The sequence below is a fragment of the Mauremys reevesii genome, linkage group 2 (assembly GCF_016161935.1).
Source record: "Mauremys reevesii isolate NIE-2019 linkage group 2, ASM1616193v1, whole genome shotgun sequence".
Classification (NCBI taxonomy): domain Eukaryota; kingdom Metazoa; phylum Chordata; order Testudines; family Geoemydidae; genus Mauremys; species Mauremys reevesii.
In genome coordinates, this window is record NC_052624.1 from 209426236 (window position 1) to 209442602 (window position 16367).

At 44.1% G+C, this 16367-nt stretch overlaps 1 protein-coding gene across 2 annotated transcripts in view; it reads left to right on the forward strand.

Moving 5' to 3' along the window:
* The first annotated feature begins 938 nt into the window (after positions 1–938).
* Positions 939–16367, forward strand: part of TAF4B (TATA-box binding protein associated factor 4b) — a 114818-nt gene continuing 99389 nt past the window's right edge. The window contains exon 1 of one of the 2 annotated variants that reach the window (XM_039528067.1): positions 939–1778. In XM_039528067.1, the coding sequence (XP_039384001.1) occupies positions 1355–1778 (424 nt within the window). In that variant the 5' untranslated portion in view covers positions 939–1354. The remainder of the gene's footprint in view (positions 1779–16367) is intronic. The other variant, XM_039528066.1, reaches the window with a different exon arrangement.

Genomic DNA, 16367 nt, shown 5'->3' on the forward strand with positions numbered 1-16367 from the left:
TTACACCTCTGCAACTATAGTTTTTAAATTGTCCTCTCATTGACTCCTCAATGGCTTTTACAGCATTTGCACAGGCATAAATGACTGAGGGTACCTTAGAGGAAATATAATCTAGTTCATTCCCTTTTATCTTTGTCGGTTCTGTAGTGATAACAACTGTAAAACCTCATTTTAATCACTTCAATCAGCAGGTGTGACGTGTGAGTCTAAACAGGCAGTAGATGGGGTGCGTAAAAAGGCAACTACACATCTACCCCAGAATAACACAACCGGATGTAACATGAATTTGGATATAACACGGTAAAGCACCACTCTGGGGGGTTGGGGCTGCGCGCTCCAGCAGATCAAAGCAAGTTCCATATAACGTGGTTTCACCTATAACATGGTAAGATATTTTGGCTCCTGAGGAGACTGTTATACTGGGGTAGAGGAGTATTAATATGGTTGTTTTGCAGAACAGAGCCCACTCTTTAAGAGCCCCTGCCTGTAATGTATTGAGTGCCCTCAATTCCTATTTACTTTAGCAGGCACAGAGAGGCGCTCACTACCCTGCAGGCTTTTTTTCACCCTATGTGACTTGCCCAAAGGCACCCATGGAACCCGTGCCAGAACACGATATTGGTTGAAGGTGCTCTAGAAGGATTTTTAAATCCTGCCCTTCAAATTGTAATGTTTAAAACGGCCTGACGCTTCTTTGGCTTTGCGGGTTTGTAAGAAAAAAAGCCGAGTGAATCCGAAATGTTCGGCCTGAACCCCGCGGCTCCCGCTCGGGAGTCCGACCAGCCGCTTCCCCCGCTGAGAGCTCCCACATCTGCCTCCTCAGCCTCCCAGCTGTTCGGAACGCAGCCTCTGTGACGCCACAAAGCTCCGCCCCATAGGCTCGCTCGGCGCCACCAATCCGAAGGCAGAGTGCCCGGGGAAAGCCCGGCTGCGGCCCCGCGCGCCTGGAGCGCGTGCGCGGGGGGCTCCGCGTGGCTCTATAAACATGGCTGGGGCCCGCCGCGCGGGGGCGGGTCCAAGTGTCGGGCACCAAGAGCCCAGGGCGCCGGCGCAGTAGCGCGAGCCGGCTCCCTGTACCCGGCCGCTGCTGCTGCTGCCGCCGCCGCCGCTGGGGGGGAGGCCCAGCCCGCCCCACGTGCGCGCAGCCGGCAGGGGACGGGTGACCATGTGTTTTCGCCAGTGTGGCAGCGGGAGCCTCCCGGAGCAGCCCGCGCGCCCAGGCAGTGTGTGAGCCCCGGATCCCGCCGCGCCGCTGCGAGACCCGCCTGCCCCTTCCCGGCTGCTATGCTGTGCGATAACGCGGACGCCCCGGCAAACTCCAGCCCTCCCCGCCTTGGTCCCGTTCTCCTCCTCCATGAGCGCCTCTGCGGCAGCCCCGGTGAGGGTGATGCCCGCCGGGCACCCTGAGCAGGCAGTGGCGGCCCCTGCAGCGAGCGGGGCCGGTGGGGCTCAGCCGGCACCTGCGCTCCTCTGCTCCCCGAGCACGGTGCCCCCTGCTTCTGTCTCCGCCGCTGGCGCTCCCGCGGGGGCCCAGGCAGTAGCTTTGAGCCACGCAGTGACTAAGGGTCCCATCAGCCTGGTGCCTGCCGTCACCCAGCAGTCACGGGTGGTGACTGCCCCCGTGGGGACTCTGGTGGCTAAAGTGGCCACTGTCACCGCTGCCCAGCAGCCACCCAAGAACTCTGGTGGGCCTAGGCTGGCTGCTCCGCAAACCGTGGCTCCCAAAGCCCCCCAGACCACTACAATACAACTGCCTGCAAACTTCCAGATCCCACCAGGTGAGTCGCCTGCTTTTCTCTTCTACACACGCTGAAAGGTATTGCACTGCTAAGGGACTGCTGCTGTGCTAGGAGAGTTCAGTGCCCTGTGAAACTTCTTTAGCAAGCTGACTACAGTCATAATGCAAAGTGCTCCACTCTGAGCCTGAAGTACTGTTCTAGATTCTTTTGTAAAGCTCTCAAGTAGGAGGAAAAATCAGGAACTTTTATATCGTTATGTTTATATGTTCTCATGTAGTCACTTAAGAATGGCCATACTGGGTCAGACCAATAGTCCCTGTAGCCCAGTATCCTGTCTTCTGCCAGTTAGAGCCCAGTGTGGATACAAAATTTATATCTGGATATAAAGCAGATATCTCTGGAGTTGCAGGGCTCTAGCAACAACGAGCATGACCAGCAGGGCCCTGGTCAGTGACTGGGCCAGGAACTGGAGCGGCAAAAGCATCAGAAGTATGTCAGGCCACCACTTGCAGGAGCCAGCGCCCAACCTGGGTAGTTCCTCTGGTGTGGCTCTATTTCCCCCATCCCTACCCACTGGGGTGGGTACCAGGTTAACCGGCAGCTATTCCTGATCATGCTAAGCCCTGATCATGCTAAGCCCTGATCATGCTAGTGGTTCTCAACCTGCGGCCCATGGGCTGCTTGTAGCTCAAACAGCACAGAGCTGCGGCTCATATGGCATCCTCAGGGCCGTAGAGGTAGTATTGAATGCGGCCCACAATGGTAAATAGGTTGAGAACCACTGCGCTAGTGTGTGCAAGTGGCTTGTGTGCTTCCAGACAGGAGACGCACACCGCTGCGTGGAAGGGACTCCTGCCTGGGAGCATGCGAGCCATTTGCACACAATAGCATGATAAGGGACAGCTGCTGGTAATCCTAGTGCCCACCCCAGTGGGTAGGGCTGGGGGTGGTACAGCCATGCTGGAGGAGCTTCTCCAGACTGGCTGCTGCAGTTCCTGGCCTGGTCGCTGGCCATGGCCCTACTGGTCTCATTTGTTGCTAGAGCCCTACAACTCCACGGATATCCACAGCTATCCGCGTATGTACATTTTGTATCAGCATAGGTGCTTCAGAGAGAATGAACAGAATAGGCAATCATTGACTGATCCATCCCCTGTTGTCTGCTCCTAGCTTCTGGCAATTGGAGGCTAAGGGCACCCAGAGCATGGGGTTGCATGGGATCCCTGACCATCCTGGCTAATAGCCATTGATGGACCTATCTTCCATGAACTTATCTAATTCTTTTTTGAACTCCTTTACAGTTTTGTCCTTCATAACTTCCCCTGGCAGTGAGTTACACAGGTTGACTCTATGTTGTGTGAAGAAGTACTTTCCTTTTTACCTTTTTTTTAACCGCTGCCCATTCATTTCATTGGGTGACATGTCTGGAACTTGTGCTGTATAGGGGTAAATAATGCTTTCTTATTCACTTTCTCCACACCATTAATGATTTTATAGACCTCTATCATATCCATTTTTAGTCATCTCTTTTCAAAACTGAAAAGTCAGAGTCTTCTTATCTTTTTGAGATGGTGTGACCAGTATTCAAGGTGTGGGGGTACCATGGATTTATATAGTGGCATTGTGCTATTTTCTGCTTTATCATCTATCACTTTCCTAATGGTTCCTAACATTCTGTTCGCATTTTTGACTGCTGCTGCGCATTTAACAGATATTTTCAGAGAACTGTCCGCAATGACTCCAAGATCTCTTTGAGTGGTAACAGCTAATTTAGATCCCATCATTTTGTATATATGGTTGGGATTGTTTTCCAATATGCACTACCTTGCATTTATCAACATTGAATTTCATCTGCCATTTTGTTGCTCAATCACCCAGTTTTGTTAGGTCCCTTTGTAACTCTTCACAGTCAGCTTTGGACTTAACTATCTTGAGTAATTTTGTATTGTCTGCAAACTTTTGCTGCCTCACAGTTTACCCCTTTTTCCAGATCGTGTATAAATATGTTGAACAGCTCTGGTCTCAGAACAGGTCCCCAAGGGACATCACTCTTTGACTCTCCATTCTGAAAACTGACCGTTTCCTCCTACCATTTGTTTCCTACCCTGTCTTTTAACTAGTTGCTGATTAATGAGAGGACCCTCCCCTCTTATCCCATGACTGCTTACTTTGATTAAGAGCCTTTGGTGAAGGACCTTGTCAAAGGCTTTCAGAAAGTCCAAGTACACTATATCCACTGGATCACCCTTGTCCATGTTTGTTGTTTCCCCTCAAAGAATTCTAATAGATTGGTGAGGTGTGATTTCTCTTAACAAAAGCCATGTTCACTCTTCCCAAATGTGTTCATCTGTGTCTGATAATTCTGTTCTTACTACAGTTTCAACCAAATTGCCTGGTACTGAAGTTAGATTTGCTGTCCTTTAATTACCAGGATCCTCTCTGGAGCCTTTTCTAAAAATTGGTGTCACATTAACTGTGGTCCAGTTATCTGGTACAGAATCTGATTTAAATAAGTTACAGAGCAAAGGTAGTTCTGCAATTTCATATTTGAGTTTCTTCAGAACACTTGTGTGAATACCGTCTGAGGAACTGTCCCATTTATTGAGTCCTCAATCTGGGACAGTTCCTCAGATTTGTCACCCTAGAAAAGAATGGCTCAAATATGGGAATCTCCCTCACATTCTCTGCAGTGAAGAATTCATTAGCTTGTCTGCAGCAATCTTATCTTCCTTGAGTGCTCCTTCAGCACCTTGATTTTCCAATGGCTCTACTGATTGTTTGGCAGGCTTCCTGCTTCTGATGCACTAATTTTTTTTGTATCAGGGGGGTAACTGTGTTAGTCTGGATCTGTAAAATTAGCAAAGAGTCTTATGGCACCTTATAGACTAACAGACGTTTTGGAGCATGAGCTTACGTGGGTGAATACCCACTTCGTTGCATCCTCTTGGTTTTCCTCAGTAAGATTTTACTTTCACTTCTTTAAGGATGCCTCTTTGCTTCCAACCACTTCTTTTACTTTGTTGGTTAGCCATGGTAAAATTCTTTTGGTCCTCTTACTATATTTTTTAATTTGAGCTATAGATTTAATTTGAGACTCTATTATGGTGATTTTAAAAAAGTTTCCATGCAGCTTGCAGGCATTTCACTTTTTTGTGACTACTTTTTAATTTCCGTTTAGCTTCCTCATTTTTCCCCTTTCTGAAATTCAGCGCTATTATGGTGGGCTATTGTGATCTTAGTGAACTTACTTAATTGCTCTGCCTAAAGTTTCTTGTAAAATAAGGTTAGTTCTCTACCTCATAGAGGTATTGTGCAGATACATCCATTAACATTTGTGAGGTGCTTAGATAATACTGGTGGTGGAGGGAGAAGAGTACCTAGGTCAGTCAGCTTTTAATCTACAGTTCAGTGTGCAAAAAGGTGGTGAACATCCAGGTGGTGATATTTTCAAATGATAGAATTTATTCCTGAAATGTTTGGTTCTAGCCACCCTCTCCCAAAAAGCAGATAGCAGAAATAGACTAGATTCAGAGACGTATACCAAAAATGATTGGAGGTGTAGAAAAAGTCTTCACGAAAAGAGATTGAAAGGATTGGAACATGCAGTTTAGGGGGCAGGTGAAGTGGTGATATGATATATAGAAGATTGATCCTGTGCTCCACTCACCCTTCCTCATAAGAGGAATAACCCATTGTTTGCAATATTATTAGTGTTAAACTTGCTGTTCTGCCTACCTCATCACAAGGCTGGATTAGATGACGTCTTATGGTCCCTTCCATCCCCATGTTACCTTGAGTCTGATTCACGGACAGCTTTTTTTTTTAAAAAGTCTGTTCACTGGAATTCACTGCCACTATATATTTTGTGACCGCAAGGGTTTAGTGGAATTCAAGAACTGATGAACACCGATCTAGATTAGATGAAGTTCTTAACATTATAAGGGAAAGAATCATACTTCTGTTGGAGGTTAACTTATGCCCTGAAAGTTCATACCCCAATTTTAATGAAAATATTTGTAGTTCAATAATTGTCTACCGCCAGAAAATTCCTATATTTAAAAGCATTTGTTACTAACAGTCAGGATACTGGACTAGATGGGTCACTGATCTGATCCAATATGGTAATTCTTATATTCCTATTACATATTATCCACAATTTTCAAAACAAATTCACTATCCTGAAATGCACTTTATGTATTCTTTTTTATTAAAGAATACTTCACAAAATTCCTGTTATGGAACCTTATCAAATTTAAAAAAACTAACCTATTTTCATTAGTCAGTTTCACTTTCTGGTTCTCTGACTCAGCACAGTGATGTGGAGTCTGGGTTGTGAGCACATCAAGGATATGTTTAAATTCTGTCCAGGTTTCCATTGAAATGAAACCTTGCAGAAGTGTGAGTGTTAGGTTTTGTGAATTCATTTATAAAATCTACGTTTTGGCCTCTAATAAGGTCCTTTTACTACATACTGACTCTTGACATGAAGATGAGTTTAAGGAAAAAAACTGAAGTGCATGCTCACTAATGATTATCATAGTTTTTAAATCTATTCACTTTCCATGTGTTTTTTCATAACTTGTGTATAATCTGTATTGAAGATGTAGTTTTATACAAGGCTTTTTTTCCCTATCAGTCGTCTTTCCTACTTAAGTGAGGAAATAGTGTTGAATATAGTATCTGTGGAACTACACAGATGTCATAAATGCAGCATTACATTGCATCTTCTGTTTGAGCCTGGGATACAAAAGGGTGAAGCTGAGCTAGATTTCAGACTGGAGTTTAGAGGTTTTAATATTTAAAAACGTTGCAACTTGTCTCTTAAAAAGCACATAGTTTCCTTCTGTGCTATTACCAGTGTACAAAATTAGTTAAAATTCAAATGTACAAACATCACTGGGTGATGCTCTTTGAATGATTATTTTGATCCTTTAAAAAGAGACTCTTGCACTTGAGAAGGCTTTATTCTATTTGTCTTCTGTCTTATGGGTTTCATTCTTAATAATTAGCCAAAAAAAAAAAAAAGTAATTCCGGCAGGAAGTTCTGATGCTGAATTGTAGCATTACAACTATGTAAGTGTTAATGTGAATGCCTCAAACATATGGTTGACTTAATCGCAGTGTGTCAAAGCTTATATTTGAAAATAAATAGCTATAAAATCTAACAGGCAAATGAAAAATGGTAAGTAAGAGAATATAATTAGTCCTTCAAAATAATGGTGGTCAATCTGTGGCCCTTGAGAGCAACTATTGAGAAAATATGTATTTAATTATGAATTAAAAGCATGTTCCCTGTGATTCTTGAAGTGTTTGAATTGGCCCTGTTGCTATGGGGAGAGGTAGGGAGCACCACTTATACTGTTTGTTTTAAAGCACTTGCAGTGTGTACTGGGTGCCATCTATAGCAGCAGATGCCCTTTCTCAGGGCTGGTCTACACTACGGGGGGAAATCGATCTAAGATACGCAACTTCAGCTACGTGAATAACGTAGCTGAAGTCGAAGTATCTTAAATCGAATTACCTACCGTCCTCACTGCGCGGGATCGATGTCCGCGTCTCCCCATGTCGACTCCGCTACCGCCGTTCGGGTTGGTGGATTTCCGGAGTCGACAGGAGCTCACTCGGGGATCGATATATCGCGTCTAGATGAGACACGATATATCGATCCCCGAGAAATTGATTGCTACCCGCCGTTATGGCGGGTAGTGAAGATGTACCCTCAGTTGCAGCTGCTCATTAGCTCCCCTGCTGGCTGCCTGCTGCTTTGTGAGAGAGATGGGAGGAGAGAGTTGTGCTGGGCTGTAGGAGTCCTGAGGGAGCAGGATAGGAGCATGCCTGGCTCTGCTGGGTCTAGTGGATCAAAAAGAACAGCAGCAATCCTAATTTCAGTACTTTATCTTCCTTTTTGCCCCATCCTTGTTCTTGGATCTCCTTATATTCTTTTTTGCCCTTTCTGTCACTGTTTCTCTTACCCCTAAACAGCCATCCTGGGAAGCCCAGGGGAAGAAGAAAAACAGTTACAGCTCCCTGACTCTCTGGCCTGGGACAGGTTAATCTTGTGCTAGCTGGCAAACTGTCTGCTAAGGACTATCTAGCAGATAGCCAGAGCATTGTGCACGCAAGCCACTGCCCACTGTGCTTGAGGTGTATGGGCTGTTGTCAGTTTCACAGCCACTGGCAGATGTACTGCCACCAGAGGGGGATCCCTAGCAGGCACTTGCAGGTGGGAGACTAGCAGGTCCCTTTGTGTCACTAAAACAGGGCAGAGAACCTGCTCCAGAGTATGTATTTTGGCCCCTTCATCTGGAAATATAATAAACACTCCAACTGAACAAATTGCTTCCTTAAAGGTAGGGTTTTCATCTTTCATATGAGACTCTACCCGCTCTGCCTTCTTTTTAAAAAGTGAGTGTTTTTGAGAGAACTTTACAGTCAATGCTGTCTGCATACAGAACATGAACAGCATGTGCAGTATTTACTTCCTGGCTGTGCAAATATGCCATTGTCCTGATCTGTGTTCATTCAGTCCTTGGCCTATACTGATATTGCTAATGGTAGTTCAGATTGTGAGAGAGTCATGACACACAAGACAATCTGTTTGCTGAGGAGTGGACTGACCACTCACTTCAATTTACTGTTAGAAAAATAGTGGTGATAAATACTGTGCAAGTGTCAGTGCTGGAAATAGTTGAAGGCTGGGTTTAGAGGATAAGGTTCCTGTTAATATTTTTGATATAGGCTAGTATCAAAATGGCTTTCAAAATGGCTAGTAGGGTGAACAAGCTTTCTCACTGTCTTAGCACGAGTCTACAGGGCTACAAAAATAAAAACCAAAAAACCTCTGATAACTGATCTCACATTCTGGGGTCCAACACATTTATGGAGGAGAGAAATGACATAGAGCAAAAAGAACAGCAGCAATCCTAATTTCAGTACTTTATCTTCCTTTCCCCCATCCTTGTTCTTGAATCTCCTTATTCTTTTTTGCCCTTTCTGTCACTGTTCATCTTTCCAGTTGTCTATCTACTTCGTCTCATCCTTCCTCTGTTTATCTGGGGAATGTTTTAAAGGCCATTTTTGAAGGGTCGCAAGCAGCCAAACAGATCTGTTTCCCTTATGGAAGGGCAGTGCAGTGAAGTGTGAAACTTGCCTAGATACTGATGGAGTCACCTTTGTTACTTCAATATGCTTACAGTAGGGATACTTTCCAAACGCTTACAATTGTTACTAAATCTGGTCTAGCTCTACTGGTGTTAGCAATGTTGTAGTGTATGAGGGCTGCCAGCTACTGTTTTATGTCAGGTATGTGTCCTGTGAGCAGGGTTAGATGATGCTTAAAACAGTAGCAGCAGCCAGTTTACTCTAGGGTTGCCAAAATTGCTAACGCCAATGGAGCTGAACAGGTGTGTTAGCAACAGTGGATAGGTAAGCTTTGAAAACCAGCCCTAGTGTAGGCAGGGCCCAACAGTGCATAACATGCTTTTCTACTTGCTGCAGAAAGCAAGTGACTAAGATTATGGGAATTTAGTCACTTTCTCTTTTCATCTCGGTCCTCTACAAAGAACTGTTTTACTTGCTTCTGGCAAGTTCACTGCCACCTAAGGTCTATTCAAGCTGATTGTGGATAACTGTTCAGAAAACTGTTCAAGTCAGCTTTCAGCGACAAATCAGTGAAGGTGTACACACTGAAATGCTCTTCCCAAGGTAACTCCCCTGCTATGCCGACATCATAAAACCACCTTGATGAGCAGCATAGAGCTTTTTTGCAACCTAGTTAGAGCGATGCTGCGTCACTCTGGCTCCTCACTTACTTATGTCACCCTAAGTGGCCTCCAGGAGGTGTCTCACAGTGCCCATCATGACTGCTCTGGTCAGCAGTTAGAACTCTGCTGCCCTGAAGATACACAGGTATGCGCCTTCCCCTATTTAGAAGCTGGGAATTTTTGAAATTCCAATTCCTGGTTGCTCCTGGTACACAGTTCACACAGCATCTTCACAGCTGACCGTCACACAGCAGACGTGCTTCCATGTGGCACACACCGGAGCTGTCTGATCTGCTGAGTATATGGAGAGAAGAGGCTGCGCAATCGGAGCTTTGCACCAGCTGTAGAAATTTCAATACTATGGGGCTGATTGCATGAAAGGCACACGCAGCAGTGTCATGATAAAATCAAGGAGCTGAGGCAGATGTACCAGAAGGTAAGGGAGGCCAGCTGTTGCTCTGGAGCAGCATTGAAGACATGCCACTTCTATAAGGAGCAGCATGCTATCCTTGGTGGCGACCCCACCTCCACCAAGAGACCTGTGGATACTTTTTGGGGGGACTGGAAGCAGCGGCCAGTTGACTCAACCTCGATGAGGAACTGGTGGACGAGAAGGTGGAACTGGAGGGCAATGTGGAGCACAAGGCAAAGTTGTCCAGATGCATGGCGAGTCAGGACCTCTTTTCCACTCCGGAGGAGTCTAGTCGGTCCCAGCACTCCAACTCTGGCTTACAGGATGCAGGAGAGGGGAGCTCTGGTAAGTACTCATTTTGCTTTGATACTGCAAGGTGAGAGGAGATTGAGCTCTCATGTACTTCGTTGTATGGTAGAGGAGGGGTAAGGGACAGAAATTAATAAAGCCTGCCCATTATGCACTGGGGCCACAGCAAAAAGTATGTTACTGTACACGGGGATGTCTCTGGAATCCTCCATAGTGATCTCTAGGAAACTGTCCTCTAGGAATTCTGCCATCCTCTGCCGAAGGTTCCTTGGGAGAGCTGCCTTGTTTCTCTCCGCCACTGTAGGAAACTTTGCTGTACTACCCAGCAATTATCTCTGCAGGGACCAAAGCAGCACACAGATGATCAGCATACAGAGCTGGTCTGAAGCCACACGCATGCAGGAGATGCTCCCTTGCATCCTGAGTTACCCTGAGGAGTGAGATATCTGGTTCGATTCCTGGCCTATGGAAAAGGGAAGGGTACTAGTATTCAGAATAGGCTCCATAGTCACTTATAATAGCCCCCTTTGCAAACCAGCCTTTGTCCCTTCTTGCCTTTTCCCACCCCAGCTGTGAACTCACCATAATTGGGACTCAATGACCTGTGTGCTAGCCACAGGACTGTGAGAAAGAGGTGTGTGTAACTTTTGTGATTCACGGCTGTGAGGCACTCTCAATACCGTCTCTTTTGATTGTTTGTTTGCCTTCTGCAGATGTGCCCTTGAACACTCCTCCACACCAGTGATGCATCTCCATCAGATAAGGCAGTGACCCAGGAGGAGTAAAGAGGATATGTTTCTTGAAGTGCTGCAGTGAATAGATGCAGCATATAGTGAAATGAGCATGGAGGGAGACAGTAAATGAAAGACTGAGGCTGGATAGCTGCAAAAGGACATGGGCAGGAGTGGATGATAAAGTTCCTGGAGGACCAGCCAGAGATGTTGAAGTCCCTCATTAGCCTGCAATCAGAGCAAATCCATGCCTGACTCTCCTTCCAGCCACAACAGAACACCGGTCCATGCCCTCCCCCAAACTCTCCCACCACAATTGTTGCATGGTCCTGGTTCCTCACCGTACCCTGTGCACTCCACGCCTGGGGACTGGTTTTCCAATGAAAGCTGGAATTACACCCAGTTGTGAGAGCCCTAACTGCAAGACCGTGCCTCACTTTTATGTTTCCTGTTTGTCCAAAAGTTTGTATTTTATCCAGTTATTAAACTTGAGTCTTTGAAATAATGAGTCTTTATTTGTGACATACCTACATCGCTCAATGCTACCATTGAAACACAGTGGCTATAGGTAGGAATATTTGCTCCTTGCAATTAACGCTCAAGAAGCAAGCACTACAGGAGTAATTCATGGCGGCAAGTAAACATTGCCTGGCCAAATTCATCACATACAGGCATGTTACTGGGAATTGTTGTCAAAATGTTTCTTCAAAGACTCCTTGATTCAAATAGCCTCCTGCTGTGCCCCTCTAATTGCCCTTGTATCTGACTGCTCAAAATCAGCAGAAAGGCTGGGGAGGAGAAATGGCATGCATGTGGCCAGAAGTGTGTGATGTGTACAGCACATAAGCACCTTTGAGATGGAAGAAATTGATATGATCATCCCCAAAGAGCTATTGGGTGGCAACAGAACTTGTTCTGGCTTGCCTCTTCCAAAGTTTGGCTTTAGTTCTAGGTATTCATCATGTGGGGAGATAAAGGCAGGAACATGAAATCAACACACATGCCAGCACACACTTCTGGATCTCCCAATCTGTCCTGTTCATTATCTCTTGATTGTAAACTCTTCTAGGACATAGGATTGTCCTCAGATTTGTCTTCTGTACGGTACTGAGCATGCTGGGTTTTTTTTTAAAGTACTTTGAAGTGAAAGGAAGTTCTCTGTTTTTAATTGCTGTGTTTTATATTATGGAGGAGGAGGGCAGTGAGCCTGCTCTATCCATCTCTCTTTTTAAATCTCTTGACTTTGAAATAAGCTCTGCTCCAAAGGCTCCTATTTTATATGTTGCTAATCACTCAGGTCTGTGCACATAAATTCAGGTGAAGGAGCAGTATTGCTGCTAGGTAGAAGAACAGTGTGTCATTCTATTCTACTTTTTTTTTCAGCTTAGCAGATTATCACAGGTTATTTGCGTGTGTGAGACTAGAAGGAAATATAAATGACTTAATTGGGAGAGTGTTCATTTGTCTCATTATAGTGAGAATAGAATGAATAAGATGCTCCTCACAAAGCCCTTGAAAGCAAACATAGATAAAACCCCATGAATGGATAACCCCTGGGTGAATTGTTGAAAGTGCTGCAATATCACTTTAATTTAATAATTCTTTAAGTGACAGAAGAACACTGGGCATCTGAATATGCGATACACCCCTTGATAGAAACTCATAGCATGCTAAAATGCATAGAATAGTAAGTTAATAAACATATTTAGGTTCTTGCTGTGACTCTGGCAAAACTTCTGATTTGGATGGAAAAATGATCAGTAACATGATCATCCTGTTCAAATGTTTTTTTACTTTGTGTTTTACTACTTCATTTTGTTGAAGCCATTCTTGATTTTTAAAGCTGTTATTTTCCAGCAGAATAGTCATAATCAACAACATGAAAGGGATGCCAATGTTTAAAGTCAACTGCTTGTCACTTGGCCTGACTATTCCAAGGTAGATCCAGAAATGGAAAGAACTTACGCCTGATAATTTCTTATGGACTTGATTATGACATGATCTTTCCCATGAGGATCTCAAGGAAATAATCAGTCTCTGGTGTATCCTTTGAAGATGTGCAAAGGTCAACTGAAAAGCCCTCTTTACATCTAATCAATGGGCAAATTTCAGATCTAATAGAAGAAGAAAAAATTTCAACTCCATGAGCTAACTTTTTTTGAATAGAGGGAGCAATCAGAGGAAGTAGCAAAGGTTGCATTGGCTCGTTCAGCTTATGTTTGCTGACTTCTTTACATCGGTTTTCAGTTTTGCTGTCCTGTTGGACTGGCTGCTTCTGGATGTTAAACAGCAACTACTAAAGTTAGACATATTTAAAACAGCAGGTCTGGATAACCTGCATCTAAGAGTTTTAAAAGAGCTATCTGAGGAGCTTGCTGGACTACTGATGTTGATTTTTAGTAAGTCTTTGTCCGTTGAGGAAGTTCCAGGAGACTGGAAGAAAGCTGATTTTGTGCTAGTATTTAAAGAGAGTAAATGGAACCAGCCAAGCTGTCATAGGTCTGTCAGTCTCACACAGATCCAGGGAAAAAGAATGGAGCAGCTGATACAGGACTCGTTGTTCAAGAATTAATGCCAAGCAATATGGGTTTATGGAAAAATAGATCCTGTCGGACTACTTGATATCTTTTTTTGATTACAAGTTTGGTTGATTAAGGTAATAGTATTGATGTAACATACTTGGACGTCTGTAAAGTGTTTGACTTGGTACTGCATGACCTTTTGATTTAAAAACAAACAAATATCTAAAATTAACATGGCACACATTTAAGTGAATTGAAAACTGACAGGACAGGGAATTGTTATTGAACAGGTTTTTCCTGTGGGATCCCACAGGGACTGGTTCTGCAACCTACGATGTTTAACTTTTTTTTTTTTACCAATGAACCTGGAAGAAAATATAAAACCACTGATAAAGCTTGGAGATGACCCAAATATTGGTGGAGTGGTAAAAAATGAAGAGGTCACTGATATAGTGCAGTCTGGATCCCTTGAGCAGCTAGGTGCAAGCAAACAATACATATGTTTTAATACAGTTAATGCACATGTATACACCTAAGGACAAAGAATGTAGGTCATACTTGCAGGATGTAGGGGGGAGTGTTTCTCTATCTTGGGAGTCAATGACTCTGGGGGGGTGGAAATTGGGGGTCATGGTGGGGAATCAGCTGAACATGAGCTTGCACTGAGACACTGGCTATTGTAATCCTTGAAGGCATAAACAAGGGAATCTTTAATAATAGTATGTTAGCACTGGTGCAATTGGAATACTGTGTCCAATACTGATATCCACAATTCAAGAAGAATATTGATAAATTGAAGAGAGTTCAGAGAAGAGTCATGAATGATTAAAAGATTAGAAGACGTGCCTTATGGCGATAAACTCAAGGAGTTCAATTTTTTAACTTAGAGAAGATTAAGGGGTGACATTGTTCCCAGTTTGATTACAATTTGTAAGTAACTAATATTTGATAGTGAGCTCTTCAGTCTAGCAGAGAAAGGTATAATGTGATCCAGTGGCTGAAAGTCAAATATGGGTAAACTGGAAATACTGTGTAAAGTTTTAACAGTGAGGCTAATTAATTATTGGAACAACTTATCAAGAATCATGGTGGATTCTCTGTCATGGGTGATTTTTACATCAAGATTAGATGTTTAATTCCTAGCGCATTTTCAGAAAAACAATTGGGGAAGTTCTATGGTCTGTGCTACATAAGAGGCCAGACTTCTAGCAAGTTTCAAAGAAGCAAGTGGGGCCAAAAGCACATCAGTGGAAACAATCATACCTAGAGGTGCCCAAGTTTGTGACGTACTATTCAATGTGAGTACAGCTAGCAGAACTAGGTCCCTAAATAACTGTGGTGGTATCAATTTTTCATCTGGGTATTAAATCTTCACTTTTCGTATGAAGTGACGGTAGTTTGCCTAGATTGCATGTGAATTTTCATTGTTACTATTTAGGGGCATGTTTATACCCAAATTTCACAGAAGTCTTACATTTCTTACCAGAAAAGATGGTAATTGTTCAGTTTTTAAGCAACGCTAACTTACTGAGGTACAGTCCTTGTTCATAACCGATAAAGTAAGTGTTTCACATTAGAGACGAAGAAATATGGCATCTCAGAGTCTAACATTTTAGTCTGTCTTAGTCATTTAAAATCCAGCAAGAATCAATGTAATCGGTGTTACCAGTCAAACCTTTAACTGATGGCATTGTTTCTACTGACACTTGAAATTGACTAAGCCACAATATAATATGAAAATTCCTCTTGAAGAAAACGGCTGTGCTTTGGTTCAGATTTGCCTGTTCTATACTGCAGAAAGGTGAAGGGTGTTTGGGCCTAACTTTTCACTTCTCTCTGGGCAGAGACTATTTGAAGACTGCCACCGAACCTATTTTGACTGCTGCTCTGCAGCCAAGCCTTTGAACAGCTCAGACAGATTTTCGTCAGCACTTCTGCATCCCAACTCTTTGCTCTTGTAGAACCTTGATAGATTTGCTGGCTTGAAAGCTGAGTAATTGAAGTCTCAAGTAATACTGTCTGGACCATTTATCCTCAGTCAATTGTGTGAGATTTATTCACCTGAGCCCAAGAACTCCTGGGACCTTAGTTGCTGCTGAGGGAGTCAGACTCCTTGAACTGCTGTTAGATTACTATTGGCTGAGCTGTCTGCTGGTAAGTAAGGTTGCCACATCTTCACATTCAAAGAAACTGCTGCTCCATGAAGCATGTAATTCACACGCCACACCCTGTTCTTCTTTCTGCTGTGTATTGCTCGGTCTAGTTTATGCCCGCTTTAATTTAATTGCTTTGAATAGCAAGTCAGCTGTGTGGCACATTCACACAGCATACAGCACTATATATAGCTACACTGCAGTATAGATACTGTAATGCTCCTCTTAGCCCCAAGGCAGATCTTTTCTATTTGTATAGCTTTCATGTTACAATGGATAGAACAAAGAAAGTGTCTCAAAGTTTTTGAATGTGTCAGGAGAGGAACTCGATTCTCCCCAGCACACCATAAAGTGTTAGATAGTTACGTAGCTCTAGTTAGCATCTTCAAAGACCCCGGGCAAGATAAAGCAATTTTACTTTAGCATATGCTAAGAGCTTTGTCAAGTGAAAGCCTAAGGGCTAGTCTACACTGGCAACACTAAAGCACTGCTGCGGCAGCGCTTTAACATGCCTTGTGTGGTTGCGGCACAGCTCTCTGAGGGCTTGGCTACACTTACAAATTTGCAGCGCTGCAGCAGGGTGTGAAAACACACCCTCTCCAGCGCTGCAAATTGCGGCGCTGAAAAGCGCCAGTGTGGTCAAAGCGCGGCTCCCAGCGCTGTCCTTTATTCCCCACAGGGAGGTGGAGTACGGACAGCGCTGGGAGAGCTCTCTCCCAGCGCTGGCGCTTTGACTAC